The sequence below is a fragment of the Acomys russatus genome, chromosome 16 (genome assembly GCF_903995435.1).
Source record: "Acomys russatus chromosome 16, mAcoRus1.1, whole genome shotgun sequence".
NCBI classification, from domain to species: Eukaryota; Metazoa; Chordata; class Mammalia; order Rodentia; family Muridae; genus Acomys; species Acomys russatus.
In genome coordinates this window covers 30,145,102-30,160,866 of record NC_067152.1, presented here as the reverse complement: position 1 = coordinate 30,160,866, position 15,765 = coordinate 30,145,102, and the positions used below count along the sequence as shown (strand labels likewise).

The 15,765-nt window shown below is 41.9% G+C and overlaps 1 protein-coding gene across 1 annotated transcript in view; it reads left to right on the top strand.

Moving 5' to 3' along the window:
* Nucleotides 1-15,765, top strand: part of Nsf (N-ethylmaleimide sensitive factor, vesicle fusing ATPase) — a 139,816-nt gene that overhangs the window by 31,490 nt on the left and 92,561 nt on the right. Inside the window, exon 5 of the mRNA XM_051158845.1 lies at nucleotides 5,262-5,428. Within this exon, the coding sequence (XP_051014802.1) occupies nucleotides 5,262-5,428 (167 nt within the window). The remainder of the gene's footprint in view (nucleotides 1-5,261; nucleotides 5,429-15,765) is intronic.

Sequence of the window (15,765 nt, the reverse complement as noted above, 5' to 3'; positions counted from 1 at the left end):
TGTCAGTAGTGATGCAGGTGGGCTTTGGAGACACGGTGTCTCAAGGACTATAGTGGAAGTCCTGTCTGTGAGGCTTTCTAGCTAAATTCTAGTGAGGGACTTCTGGAAGGATGACCCTACTGTGTCTTCTTCCTGTCTGACAGTGACAGGCTTCCTTGCCTCAGCCTTTCCTATCACTGAAAGGCCTAAGAGTATCCAAAATATTGGTTGTAACTTAGTTTTTTCCTCCGTAAAAGTCACTTAAATATATTTTATGTATATGAACGTTTTGCCTACATGTAAATCTGTATGCCTTGTGCATGCTCACAGAGTCCAGATGAGGCCTGGATTCCCTGATCCTCTACAAAAGCAGCCAGTATCCTTAACTGCAGAGCCACCTCTCCAGTATTTTAAAAGTCACTTAAATTAGTAGAATATTACTATAAAATAATATTTTTTAAAATTCAGTACCATCTGCTTTGTTTTTGTGTAGAACCTTCAGATGCCTGACTCTTTGGGACTGGCCATGGTCCTGACCTCCCAGGGCACTGTCCGTGGTGCTGACCATAGTCCTGGAAATTCTAGCAGCTTGGTTTTTGCTATTGGGGAGCATGGCCTTGAATTAAAATACATTTAAAAACTCCCAGTTTAGTGATGTTTTAATATACTCACTAACGTTTCTCAAGTTGATGATAGAGCATATATGAGATACACACACACACACACACACACACACACACACACATATACATATGTGTTATACTGCTTTGGATTCTTTAATGCATAAAATAGTATCACAGTGTACAAATCCTTATAAAATGTATTTTTCATTCACTACTTTAGAGGCTATTTTCATTAGATCAAGTTCTTAAAAAATAAGATTGCTATATGGTGTTCCACGTTGTGAGTTTACTGCATTTCTCCCTTGTTCCCCTACTGGTCAGTGTTTCTCACTGTTTGGCCATTGAAAATAATGCTGAAAGTGGATCTCCCTATAGATTTCTCTTTAGACAAATGCTCAAGAGTTTCTGTGACAAATACTTGCAATGAAATTACTGCCTCATTCATTTTCTCAATGTTTCAAACTACAAGTGTTTTACTACGTAGGAAGCAGCTAATCTCTCTTGCTTATAAAAGTTACTCAACATAAAAGTATATCATACAATTGCTAGAAAACATAACAAAAGAATAAAACATCAGAATTGGAGGCAGGAGAGTGCTCTGAAGCTTTGGGCCAAAACTTTGAATTCATTCTTTCATCTTTAGTACATTTTCCAGCCCTTACTGGGGCTCTGTTATTTTGCTTTTGAATTATTTTTGTAAAGATTTATTTATTTATTTATTTATTTATTATGTATACAGCGCTCTGCCTGCATGTACACTTGCAGGCCAGAAGAGGGCATCAGATCACATTGTAGATGATTGTGAGCCACCATGTGGTTGCCCCCCCACTTAAGATGCCAACCCATTACACAAGCAGTTTTCTTCAAAGAATTACAGAGTTTTTGTATACAAGTCCAGTGGCTATAAAATATGAAGTAAGTTTAGAACAGAATTCAGAGTTGTACTGGTCATTGCGTACCTAATCCAGTCTTCCTGGTGACGCTTGAGACAGTGGAAAGCACAGAGACATTAGATGATTTATTTAAGTTCCAGCAGCATCTGTTGATACAAACTCAGAATTCCTTCGGGGAGAACATCTTTGTAAGCCACTGAAATCTCGGGCATTGACTACTGGTGAGTCACCTGACAGCCATACAATGACTTTTTTCGTTTCACTTTTTACTATTTGACCAGTGTAACTCATCAATGAACCATACCTCTTGTCCAAAATGAATATTAAAGATCCATTTTGTACATTTTCAATATATATATATATATATTTTTTTTTTTTTTTTTTTTGAAGCTGGAGAGACAGCACAGTAGTTAAGAGCTTTTGTTGCTCTTGCAGAGGATCTGAGTTTTATTCTCAGGACCCACTTCAGGCCACTCCCCACTGCCTAGAACTCCAGCCCCAGTGGATCTGACACCTCTGGTCTCTAAGTGCACACGCTTGCACATACCCACGCACACACAGACTATACCCATAATTTAAATGCACATAATAAAATACGTCTTAGGGTTTTACTTTTGACAGTTGTATAATAATACATTTTAGTCATTCTTGCCTTCCCATTATCCTCCCTCACCCCCTTCCTCTCTCGCTGCCCAGCACCCCCCCCCCCCCCCCCCCCAGCATCTCTTCTGCTTTCATGTCTGGTGTGTGTGTGAGACCCCTGAGTTTACTTAGGGGTGTTTGCAAAGCATGCATGGGAGGTTATCAGCTGAAGCATGGACAACTTATTTGTGGCTTCACTACTGAAGGGAATGACCCCTCCCCGGCCCCAGCTATCACCAGCTGTCCATAGTCCCTCCAGGAAGGGGTGGGGCTCTGTGTGCCCACCCCTCTTCCATAACGAAAGGTTGGAGGATCCGATCTTATGCAGGTCTTATATGGATAGCAGATACAGTGTGCTCATAAGTTCAAAAGCCATGTCATGTCTTTTTTTTTTTTTTTTTATAAAGATATAACTGGTTCTGGGGACTGACCTCAGGTCTGCAGTACTTGTACCCACTGCACCATCCTGCTAGCCCAGATGTTCTTTTGCAGTGCACCTCCACACACTCTGGCTCTTTCATTCTTTCCACTCCACCGGCTAGAAAAAACAAAAATATTTAAAGAGTGCTTTATGTCTAATTATGTGTACGTGTGTATGTCAGTGCGGGAGTATGTCCATATGAGAAGGTGTCAGGTGCCAGATGCATCAGATCCCCTGGAGCTGGAGTTACGAGTAGTTGTGAGTGACCTGGTATGGGGCTTGGGAGCTGAATGGGAGTCCTCTGGAAAAGCCGACTGCTTAGACCTGCAGCCCCCCTCTCCAGCCCCTTTATCACCTGTCTTCTGAGTACTATAGAAACAAGTGTTAGATACGACTGGGACTGGAAGCCAGTCAATTGCAAGGTTGGCTTTGGGGCTTTGGTCTGTGGACTAGAGTGTATCTTTTATATGCAATTGAGTCCTGATCTCCATATATTGTTTTTTTGTTGTTGTTGTTGTTGTTATTTGTTTGAAATGCAAGAACTTAGACCTTGTAAAACATGTGGGAGAATGTAATTAAACACTTCTATATTTTAAGAAGTTGTTATTTTTAAAATATTTGTGGGTGTTTTGCTTGTGTGTATGTGTGTGCCTGGTGCTCATGGAGGCCAGAAGAGGGTGTCAGATCCCCTGAAACTGGAGTTATAGATGGTCATAGGCCACCATGTGGGTGCTGGGAGTTGAACCAGGGTCCTTTGGAAGAGTAACAAAGGCTCTTAACCACTAAGCCACCTCTCCAGCCCCGCCCCCCCCTTCTGGATTTTTATGGGATTTCATCCACAAGCTTTTCTAATTTTCTTGTCCATGCCTAGCTGATTTTTTTTTTCTTTTTTTTAAGAGCAAACTCTTCTTTTAAAGTATTTTCCACAGCTGGGTGTGGTGGCACACCTTTAATCCCAGCACTCTGCAAGGCAGAGGCAGGTGGATTTCTGTGAGTCCAAGGCCAGCCTGGTCTACAAAGTGAGTCTAGGACAGCCAGGACTATAAGAGAAAACCCTGCCTAGGGAAAAAATTAAAAAGCAGTTTCTACAATTGCAGAATGTCAAATTTTCATGTCTTGACTATTTAGTTCCAGTGCATAGTTACTCTGCTGAGCATAACAAGACAGACAGATTAGGGGAGGAACATGGCTAACCTCTGGCCTGCAGCAGCTCCAGAGCCTGGGGACCTGCAGACTCAGGGCGTCAGGCAAGGCACAGGCAGGTGTATACTACAGGGCACAGCCCAGTCCGCTGAGTGGCAACTGCTTAAAAGTGTTTCCGCTGTGGTGTTAGGGGTCACCGGCACAGTCTAGAACTGCCCTCAAGAGCAGGCTGGCCTCTCACTTGCTAGGCGTGATCAAGTTGCCCTGATGGGGGAAGTCACTTTCCTGGGTGCGTGTCTGCCCTTCCTAGTGCCCCCAGTATCACACGCTGCAGTGTAATAACATTTGCTTTAAAAGTTTGTTTGGAAACTGGTACTTCTAAATATGCACAAGCTGATTTTAAAGTCAGCCCTTTTCTTTCTCTGCAAATGCTTCCTCACCATTTGTATATGTGAGAAATGTTCTTTCAGCAACCATTTCTATCGCTGTGATAAGTGAACTCTGTGTTGTAGAGCTAAGCGCTTGAGGCTGAATAGTTATTATATGATTAAAAAAATCATATGTAGTGTTTTAATATTTAAGTTTGTATAGCCTAAAAGCTAGTTTAAAACTCTTCCCAAGGCTTAAGTAGGACTTTTCTTTTCTTTTTTTTCTTTTTTTTTTTTTTTTTTTTTTGTTTTTCGAGACAGGGTTTCTCTGTGTAGCCTTGGCCATCCTGGACTCACTTTGTAGACCAGGCTGTCCTCGAACTCTCAGCGATCCACCTGCCTCTGCCTCCCGAGTGCTGGGATTAAAGGCGTGCGCCACCACATCCGGCTCAAGTAGGACTTTTCTTACAGAGAGCTTTATATCTGCTTGTATGTGGACTGTAGGCAGATGGCTAAGGCTGCCACATACAGCGGGTGCTCAGGAAACCCGCACTCGTGTAACGAAGAAGCCTAAGTTAGAACTTACACTACAGGAAGTAACCCTGGGAAACATCATTTCTCATGCCCCCCCCCGCCCCCAGGTCCTCCATTGTTTCACTACCTCTTTCTTCCTTAGGGCAAGGAATCTCCCCACCTCTCTCATGGTAGCACTTTCTTAGATCAAACAGAAGTCATCCTTGGTTGCCACATGCTATGCCAGCTCCATCAAGGCCACCCATACTGTCACAGCGTCCTCTGCTAAATGAGGAGGGGGGAGGTGCAGGGACTATGAAGAGGGACGTGATACCTATATATTGTGTGTGTGTGATATATGTGTGTATACATATTTACGTGTATATATGTGTATGCCTGTACACATGCGTGTATGTGTATATATACACACATGTATTTGTATATATATTTTCCCCCATGAAGAGAAATGAGGGGTCAAAGGTGAGAAAGATTATCATTTAATATTTTCTCCTTAATTCTGGTGAGTAAGGAGATCTATTGACTTTTAAGATTGTGCCTGTGTGTTCCTCCAGGGAAGCCCACATGAAGCTCCCTTTTGGACAAGTACTGCTGTGTTCTCTCATATTGAACTCTTTGTAACTAGAAACATATGTTTTTGTGTCCCTGTGTTTCCTCCTAGTCTCCTTATATTCATTTGACAAAGCCAAGCAGTGCACCGGCACGATGACCATCGAGATCGACTTTCTGCAGAAAAAGAACATCGACTCCAACCCTTATGACACTGACAAGATGGCAGCAGAGTTTATCCAGCAGTTCAACAACCAGGCCTTCTCAGTGGGACAGCAGGTAGACCTAATGGCTTTTACTCTGTTCTTCACCTTGCTCGCACCCAAATGCCGATGCCCAGAATTCTGCTTTGGAAGAACTGAGAGGAGCCTTTCGTAGGAAAAGTTCCATGCAAAGCGAGTTTACTGAACCTACAGGAGTCCGTTCAGGAGAGCCTTCAGGCAGCTCTCAGGCAGATGGCTCAGCGGCTAAGAGCGCTGGCTGCTCTTCTGCAGGATCTGAGTTCAGTTCCCAGCACTCACAGCTGTCTATAACTCCAGCTCCAGTGCTTGCTCCTGACCTCCAGGGGTCCCTGCATATGGCACTATGCACAGATACATATGGTTTTTAGTTAATGTGTCATATATAGTCACAGCAGCTTTTCTCCCTGAAAACTTGGGAACGTGGTAGAGATATACTCTGAAATGTTTTTGCTTTCCTTTTTCTCCTTGTGGGACATGAGATTTGTCTCTGGGCTGTCTCTCTATGTGACTAGGATGTTTTTGTAGAGAAGCAGCGCTTGGGGCAGGGGAGGTAGCCCGGGAGTCAGCAAGATGCCTGCTAAGCAAGCACGAAGACCTGAGCGTGACCCCTAGCACCTGGGCAGGAATCTTGGAGTGATGAGTCGTATGGACTTGTGATCCACCGCTGGGAAGGAAGGGACAGAGGATCCCTGGAGGCCACTGGCCAGTTGGCCTAACCCAGATCGAGGAGCTCTGCCTTCAGTGAGAAACCCTGGCTCAAAAACGGGGAAAAATAACATGGAGAGCAATAGAGGAACAGTTCTTGAGGCTCAGCTCTGGCCTTCACACACACGTGGGCAAGCACACACATGGACTTCCAGAGATTTTATATAAACATATAATACCAAGTTCGTTATAGAGTTTAAGAAAATGATATGGTACATGCCTTTAATCCCAGCACTCTGGAGGCAGAGGCAGGCGAATTGATGTCAGTTCAAGGCTAGTCTGGTCAGCCCGGGACCCTGACTGCCTAAGCAGGTGTGAGCATCCGGCTGTCTCCAGTAAAGTCAGACAGGAAAGAGATTTGCAAAAATGAGACACCTCCACTTTTTGCCATTGCAGTTTTTGTTTTAGAACAATAATTTTATTTTAAATGGATGCATTTAATTTTTTCCCCCCTCTAGTCTCTAGTATGATAAATCTCAGTAGATACAACCCATATGAACCTAAGCTCTTTGGGTCCTCAAAAGTTTGAAAGCAAATAGCAGGATCCTGGGAACAAAGGGTCTGGAGTTGTCATGGCTAACGATGCACCTAGCCTGCCCTGAGGTCTCTGCCTCAGGGACATAACAGCGGGAGGAAGAGCAGCAGGGGAAGGCAAGAGCTATTGGAGTAGATGGAGTGTTACTTTTATTATTTTTTTTCCTAATAAATTTGGACAGGTAGTCTAAAGTGTACATATACTATTTTTAAAGGTTTATTTATTATCATTTATACAGTGCTCTGTCCCAATGTGTGCCCACACACCAGAAGAGGGCTCCAGATCACATTATATATGGTTGTGAGCCACTGTGTGGTTTCTGGGAATTGAACTCAGGACCTCTGGAAGAGCAGTCAGTGCTCTTAACCTCTGAGCCATCTCTCCAGCCCTACATATATTATGATATTAAACTTTTGCAGGCAGAACCTGAATTACTGATGTACAGGAGCAAAATACAGCGTATTTTTAAAGAAAGCATTCAAATTAGCTTGGCATAATGGCACACACTTAATCCCAGTTCTAGGGATGCAGAGGCAAGTGGATCTCTGTGAGTTCCAGGCCTGTCTGGTGTACACAGTAAATTCCAGAACAGCCAGGGATACATAGTGAGACCCTGTCTCAAAAAAAAAAAAAGAAAGGAAAAATAAAATAAAAGGGGAGGAAAAAAAAAGAAAACACTAGAATTAGAATGAACCTTAGAGATTTTCCTGTCTGACTTCCTCACAAATGAGGAATTTTAGGTTCAGAGAAGATAAATTCTGTATCCATGGGTGCAAAGCTAGGGACATAGATAAAAGTAAAATAAATATTTAATAGCACAAAGCATGTCCCAGCCACTATTTTTGGCCTGGCAGATCAGCAGGGACAGAGTAGACTCTGTTACCACTGCTGCAGAGCTTTCTAGTTGGAACGGCAGAAAGCAGTGCCAAGCCCTGTGCTCTTTTTTTTTTTTTTTTAAATTTTTTATTATTAATTTATTCTTGTTACATCTCAATGGTTATCCCATCCCTTGTGTCCTCCCATTCTTCCCTCCCTCCCCTTTTCCCCTTATTCCCCTCCCCTATGACTGTTCCTGAGGGGAATTACCTCCCCCTGTATATGCTCATAGGGTATCAAGTCTCTTCTCGGTAACCTGCTGTCCTTCCTCTGAGTGCCACCAGGTCTCCCCCTCCAGGGGACATGGTCAAATGTGAGGCACCAGAGTACGTGAGAAAGTCGTATCACACTCTCCACTCAACTGTGGAGAATATTCTGACCATTGGCTAGATCTGGGAAGGGGTTTAAAGTTTACTGCCTGTATTGTCCTTGGCTGGTGCCTTAGTTTGAGTGGGACCCCTGGGCCCTAATCTGCCTATCATAATGTTCTAAGCCCTGTGCTCTTAGAGGGAAGAAACCGGTGCTGTGCTCAAGCTGCTGCCGTACGTGTTAGTCTAGAAGGTTCCTAGATGCCAACTAACTGTATTTGTTGATTACTATCCATTGTTGTTGGGTTGGGGGCTGTTATTGTTTGTTTTGTTTGGGGGGCTATACTATGTAGACAGACTTTTAGTTATTTTATTTGGATTCTTATAGCTACCATCCTTCTCCCCTCTAATCCCTTCCAACCCCAACACTAGGTAGGTGAGAAAGACAGGAGGGAAAGGGACACAGACCTTTTAAAACTGCTTCCTGCTTATCAGTGCCATTGGGTTCCTAGGAGCAAGTCCAATCTTCTTCAGAATATCCAAACAAAACAAAACAACAGAATTCCAGCACATCAGTAATGCAGCAATAGCAAACGCAGCAGCAGGAACCAACAGCAGGAGGGACCAGCAGCAGTCAGGGCAGCAGCAGAGGGAGTAGCAGCCACCACAGGCCCTCTTGGGGCTATTCCGTTTATACCCTATCCAGAGTCCAGCTGTCAAAATTCATGTCGCTGCTAGTGCATGGGGCAAATCATAACCACCTGCTGTGGAGCAGCCTTTTATCATACACCTGGGATTATAACAAAAACATATTTACATAACATAGCTGGGTTTGGAGACCGGGTGGCCTTGAACTCAAAGTGATCTGCCTGCCTCTGCCTCCTGACTGCTGGGATTAAAGGTGTGTGCGGCACCACACCCAGCCCCATAACTGTTAAGAAACCAACACTCCAGTGGTAGGCGCATCGCTGTGAGTTTGAGGCCAGCCTGGTCTACAGAGTGAGTCTAAGACAGCCAATGCTACACAGAGAAACCCTGTCTCAAAAAAAAAAAAAAAAAAAAGACCTTCTCTCTGTCATTCATAAGCTATATACAGTGAGAACAATTATGAGAATTATTAAATAAGACTTATATTTACAGTGTCTAGTCCATATGTATTTGGAAACCTTGGAGAAAGTATTCCACTGTCCTGATGAGTCCAAAGTTCTCTACCTAGATAATCTTCTTATCATAACTTGAATTTATCAACCTAAAAATATCTTTTTAAACCCTAAAGCATTTTCTTAGATCCTAAAAACTTAATCTTTTATATCTTTAATCTTAATAAGAAAAGCTATAAGACTATAACTATCTAGTCTTCAACCCCAGCAGAGACCTGAGAAGGGTAAATATTATTTGAGTAAATAGGAAGTGCCTGGACAGTTGCCCAAGCTTGCTCTGGAACATGGGGGCATCCAATCTTGAGCCTTCAGGCCTAGAATATCTGACAGACTTACATGTGAAGTGGGAATTTTGAAGGACTGGTCTACCTTGCTCTGCAAGGTTGGTTGGACAGTTGATTTCACAGTGTCCTGTTTGTCCACAGTTTGGACAGCATGCTATCAGTAGTTGAGGTAAGCACAGTTTTTTACCCAGTGTCCATCTTTGCCATGTTTGAAACAAACTCCACGTGGAGGTTCTTTGATGCCCATCATCTTCTTTGAAGTAGATTGGGGTTGCTGCCAAGAGCAGCTGTGTCTCTCCGTCAGAAAGGCCTTTTATGTTAAAAAACATCGTTAAATGACATATCCTGTAGATCTCTGAAGTGTTTGAAGACCATCTATCTACAGTATATCTGAAGAGACAAACATTGCTTGTTTCCAGTTATTTACTACCTGCTGAAGTTTGAAAACATATACAAGAGACTAAATAAAGTTTATTTCTGTAATTAACTAAGCTAGTAGTTAACAAGACTGCAAGTAAGATTATTCATAGGTGTCTAACTACTAACTTGCATTTCTAATTATCCTAAACAGTTTGTAATAGTAGCTTTCATAAGATCTTAACATCACATTTTTAAATGAGTTGTATTTGTATAATACATTAATCAAGAGTAATGTATACAGTAATCTATACCAATGTAAAATTATTTGAGACTTGTTGCTTTCTTAGGAGATAAAATAACCCACCTGGGTCCTATCATCCCTATCCTCTGCCTTTTTAAAATTTCCTTTGCCTCTCCTTCCCCCTAACACTGCATAGGAGAGAAAGAAGGATAGAGGGGAGAAAGAGATTCCTGATTCTAACCTCCTTTACTTTGTTTCCTACCTGACCATGGCCAATAACAACTTGTAACTAACCTCCCTAAACAATAAGAAACATCCATAACCCCCAAATGACCAAAAACACCCACCCCACCTCTTGGGATGTCATGTTCTTAAAATTGCTTCCTGCTGTCTGGGGGGTGAAGACACCTTTTGGGGACCTTAAAGAAAACTGAGATATTTGCCAAGTCCTGGGAGAGCTAGCTCTATTTTTGCTTTCCAGTCTCTGTGGGATAGGAAAGTACAGTGCTTAACTGAAGGTCTGTCTGAAACAGTCTGTGAGGCTGGACCATCTGAGCTGTTTTGAAGTTGACCTGGAGAGGTAGTCTGTGAAGCTGGATTGCTTGGCCTACTTGCTTGTCTTCATTGGTGTCTGGTCTTTTTGCTCTGAAAACACACAAACTTTTAAAGGTAATATTATAGGTACATTTCTGCATTAACATAGGTATGGAATGTGTGGTCTGCACAAATCAGCTAAAGTTTTTTGTTGTTGTTGTTTTTGTTTTTGTTTTTGTTTTGTTTTTTGAGACAGGGTTTCTCTGCGTAGCCTTAGCTGTCCTGGACTCATTTTGTAGACCAGGCTGGCCTCGAACTCACAGCATCCACCTCTGCCTCCAGAGTGCTGGGATTAAAGGTGTGCACCACCACCACCTGGCTATCTTTATAAGTTTTGATGGTAATCATATTTTTTCATTCCCTGGAGATACATAAACAAAATCACATTCCCAAGACAAAACTATTGCAGTCTTCCATTTTTATGTTAGCACACTCGTATAGTATATAGGTTGATCTAATTTCACAGTTTTCCAGTGTCTCTCAACTGCTATTTTCTTTCTCATTAACATTAAGACAAAGTTAACAAAGCACTATTTAGTCTGTCCCTAGAGGGCCTTTACTCATCCTTTTTGTTTATTCTCTCTCTCTCTCTTTTAATTCTCTTTTAAAGTGCAATTAGATCTTTCTACAACTGCTTGTCCTGTAGGGTTGTGTGGTATACCCATAATGTGTTTTTCATTTTAATATGCTTTACCTTACTGGATACTTATGTAGAGGCATTATCAATCCTAATCTGTGCAGGTATCCACACAATTACCTATATTTCCAATGAATGTGTAATTACAAAATCAGCTTTTTCAGAATTTTCAGAACTCAAAGAAGTTGCCCATTGAAACCGCAAATATGTATGATTGGTATGGTGCACAAGCTTTAGTTTCCCAAATTCTGTAAAATAAAACGCATCCATCTGCCAGATTTCATTTCTTTTGATACCTCCAAGGTTACTTCCAGTGGATTATGGAGTTTGGTTATTAAGAGAAGAAATAAGGCATTTTCTTGGCTTGTTGCCAAGTGGTAGAAAATTTTTCTCTTTACACCTTTACTGTTAACGTGGTGTTTTTCATGAAAATCTGAGGCTTCTAGTGCATATCCTATTAATAATTGTTCAATTTCCTCATTCCTTGTGCCAGTGGACCTGGCACACCTGTATGAGAACGCATATGAGTTCTGTATAATAGATAGTGACTATTTCTGATTGCCTGTTGCAGTTCCATAAATGGAAAGGTTCATTCTGGATTAGCAGAAGTAAACTCAGCAGTTACTATCTGCAAAGCAAATCTTTCTGAATATTGAGAGTCAGTAATTAAGAGATTCAGGAAAATCTGATAATACTGCAAGGATTTCATACAATTGGTTGTTGAACTGCAGTGTATGGGCGTTGGATCACTTGGCTTTTTTTGTCTGACTTAGCCTGCCATTCCCAACTCAGCTGCAGGTGCTTGAGGAATTGGCATTCCCTTTACAACATGTAGGAGAATCCAATTCGTTCTTTCTCTAGACCGCAGATGCTTGCTTTTATGTTATTTGTTATTAACTTCTCCTAAATAGTTACTACAAGCTCTGTGCCAATCTTCATTGATTACCCATGTTGACATAATCTCAGCATTAGTAAAAGGCACTTCTGTTTTGGCTGTATCTGTTCCTGACAGTTGATATGGTCTAATTCTCTCTTATGATTAATTCTGAAACCTTTTCTATATATGTCTTCAATTTTTTTACATTGGTTTTGTGCTAAGAAAACACGTTCTATAATACTATCTTTCCTTTGCCTAATGAGCCCAGTTAGCTTGTGAGTTGAAGGCAAAATGACCAAAATACAACCAAGTTTAGGATCAATTTGCTCCATATATGCATCTTGGAGTCTTTGTTCTACCAGAGTTAACACTCTCTCTGCTTCAGCTGTTAACCGTCTTAGATGTTTAAGTCCAAATCTCCTTGCAGTGTTTGAAAAGAACTGTTTAACTCCTGAGTAGTTAATCCAGTGGTAGGTCACAGCCAATTAATATCGCCCATTACATTGTTTGTTTGTTTATTTGGTTTTTTGAGACAGGGTTTCTCTTATAGTCCTGGCTGTCCTGGATTCGTTTTGTGGACCAGGCTGGTCTTGAACTCACAGAGATCCGCCTGCCTCTGCCTCCTGAGTGCTGGGATTACAGGCGTGCACCATCACGCCTGGCTTTCTCCCATTAATTTTTGAAAATTAAGAGTTTGCAACTGATCTCAGTAGATCTGTGCCTTTTTTGGTCAGAATTTTTGTTGACTTATTTTATAACCCAAATAGTTAATAGAATGTCCTCTCTGTATTTTTTCAGGAGTAATCTGTAACCCCCCAGCGTGGTAGAATTCTTTGTGTTTCCTAAAACAATTTCTCTAAAGTACCAGTGTCATAATTGGCCAACAAAATATCATCCATGTAATGACAAATAATAGGTTGAGGAAATTGTATATGAGCTATTTCTAATGGTTGTACAAAATATTGGCATAAAGTTGGATTATTTAAAATTCCCTGTGGAAGAACTTTCAAATGATATCTCTTTATTGAACCATTATCATCTCAAGTATGCACTGAGATAGCAAACCTTTCCCTATCATGCTTGTGCAAAGAGATTGAGAAAAAGCAATCTTTTAAATCAATTACCACAATAGGCTATGACTTAGGTAATAAAGAACATAAAGGAATTCCAGGCTGTCAAGGGCCCATTGGTTGAATTACTCTATTCACTGCTCTTAAATCTGTTAGTGTTGACCATCGGGCGGGGAATTCCACGGGCTTGTAGACTCCTCTATATGTCGAGCCTCCAGCTGTTCTTGTACCAGCTGTTCAATTACCTGCAATTTTTCCTTAGTTAAGGGCCATTGCTTTACCCACACTGGGCTGCTAGTCAACCATTTTAGGGGTAGGCAGTGCTCCCCCACCCCCATAAATTTGGAAACTCAGTCCCTGTGATATCCTGTGTTTAGACAATGGGCATAGCTTGTGATTGTTTTTGATGATACGTATTAATACCTTTCCCAGGAATATCTATCATTTCCTTTCTCATTTCATCGTGAGGTATTCCTGGGATTGCAGGAATGTTAATTTGAGTACCTCATTGTTGCGAAATATTCCTTCCTCATACATTTATGGGTTTGTCAGCCACATGAGGTCTCAACTTCCCCTTTTGCTCTTCTGGTCCCACACATGTAACCCATCAGACACTTTATCTTATTGGAATAACCTGCTAATTCCTATAGACTATGCATAAACCTTCTGAAATGACTATTCTAGATTTCAAGATTTTTGGGAAATCAGCGCCTGTCTTCACCAAACCTTCTATCTCAACACTATTCACTTGCAATTCTAGTTTTGATCTCTGGTTTTGTTTTTTTTCATGTGTAGTCCAGGCTGGCCTTGAACTCGTGATCCTCCTGCCTCTGCCTCCTTCAGCAAATCCCACCGGCATGTGCCACCACAACTAGCATGGTCGGTCCCCTATTGTTAACCACTGTTTTCCAGAACACATTTTTCTAGTACTCTCAAATCCCCATGTTCTTTCTACTGGAGCAGTTTTGCCCTTAATGTAGGGAAACAGTAACAGCAGAGCAATTCTATCCCCTGCATTAATTTGCAGTTCCTCTTTTTTTTTTTTTTTTTAACATGTGCCATGATTTTACTTTCTTCTTTGTAATCCCCATGTATAATACCTGGATGTGCAATAACTTGGGAAGTTAATCTACTTCTTCCCAATATTATCCCTACTGTCCCTGAAGGCAAAGGACCGTAAACACCAGTGGCAATTTTGTAACATTGAATTTTGAGGCATAGGACAAATGTGTCCAAATCTAAAGCCACATTGCCTTCAGTAGGGTGCATGAGATCATCAAAATACTTAATTGAAGTTTTAGTTGGGGTTTAACTGCTTGTTTGTCACCTCCTGGCTGACCAAAGGGAAATGGCTCTTTTTTTTTTTTTTTTTTTTTTTTTGGTGAGGCCTCCAGCTGACAGGTCCCTCAGTTTGTTTCCTGATGGTGATGGCAAGAGTTTTATTACCTTGTACATCCCTCCTGGAACTGCAGTCATTAGGGTCGTGATGCCCTTTACCACACCGCCTGCAATCCCTGGGAAGCAAGGCATTCCATTGCTGCCAGAAATACTTGTTCCCGCCTCTGGTGGAAAGTACCATATTTCTCAGAGTTAGTGTACCTTTCTTTTTGAGCTCTGAGGCTTTTAGCCTTACAATTTATTTGTACATGGCTGAATTCACCACAATTAAAGCACTAAGTATTTTGATATATGGCCCCTCTAGCTTTAGCTTGTCCCGTGATACTGACATGATGCTCATGAGAGCCAACATCAGTTGTCGTCTCCTATCCATTGTCCATTGGTGCTGCTCGTGCCTTTAATGGTCTAATCACTCTCTTACATTTGGTATTCACGTTCTCAAGCACTGAGGTCTTTATCACCACCTGTCTGGTGTCAGGGTCTGATACTGCTTTGTTTAGAGCGGAAACCAATCTCTGAAAGAAACCTGTGAATGCTTCTGTAGAGCCTTGTATTAGCTTAGTAAATGAGGTGGATCTTTTTTCAAACTCCTCAACCTTGTCCTAAGCCCTCAAAGCCACTGAGCAACATTGTCCTATTACGGCATCTTCAAATCAAATTTTTTTCTTGTAGGTAGCCCTTCACCAAGCAATTGCTCTTTAACAGTATTTATTCCCTTTGGTCTCTTGGTTCTACACCTGTGGCTTCCTCCCTCCACAGTGTCAATCATTGTAACTGCTGACTAGCCTCAAGTACAACTGTCACCAGTTTCTTTCAATCTTGGGAAAGAATTCTATTTTGAGTAGTACAGTTACTTAATATTTGTTTGATAAAAGGGGAGTGCATTCCATAGGAAACAATAGCCTCCCTAAAATGCCTCAGACCTATGGTCCTTATTGGATGCCACGTTATCTCATCATAACCATGCTCAGCACCACAGGCAGGCATATGCTGCGCAATAACTGGGAAAACTCAGGGTGACTTCATAATCCCCAGATCACTCCTCTGGTGGCACACTCAGATCAGCCCTTTCCCTCGAAATGAGCTGTTTCTCTTTAACACTGTCACCCTGCATGGCCTCCTCCTGATGGCTCTCTGCCTCACCCAGGGGCTGTGGAGACCTGAAACCAAAAGTACAAAGTGCAGGGTGGGGTCTACCTTCTATCCTGGTTTGCTTCCCTCTTTCACATTCTGCAGGGAGCTCCCACTTTCAGTCACCGGGTCTGAACCCTTTTGTTCTCTCTCTGGCGCCACTCGCTTCCCGAGCACTTCCATCCCCACCTGTAACCT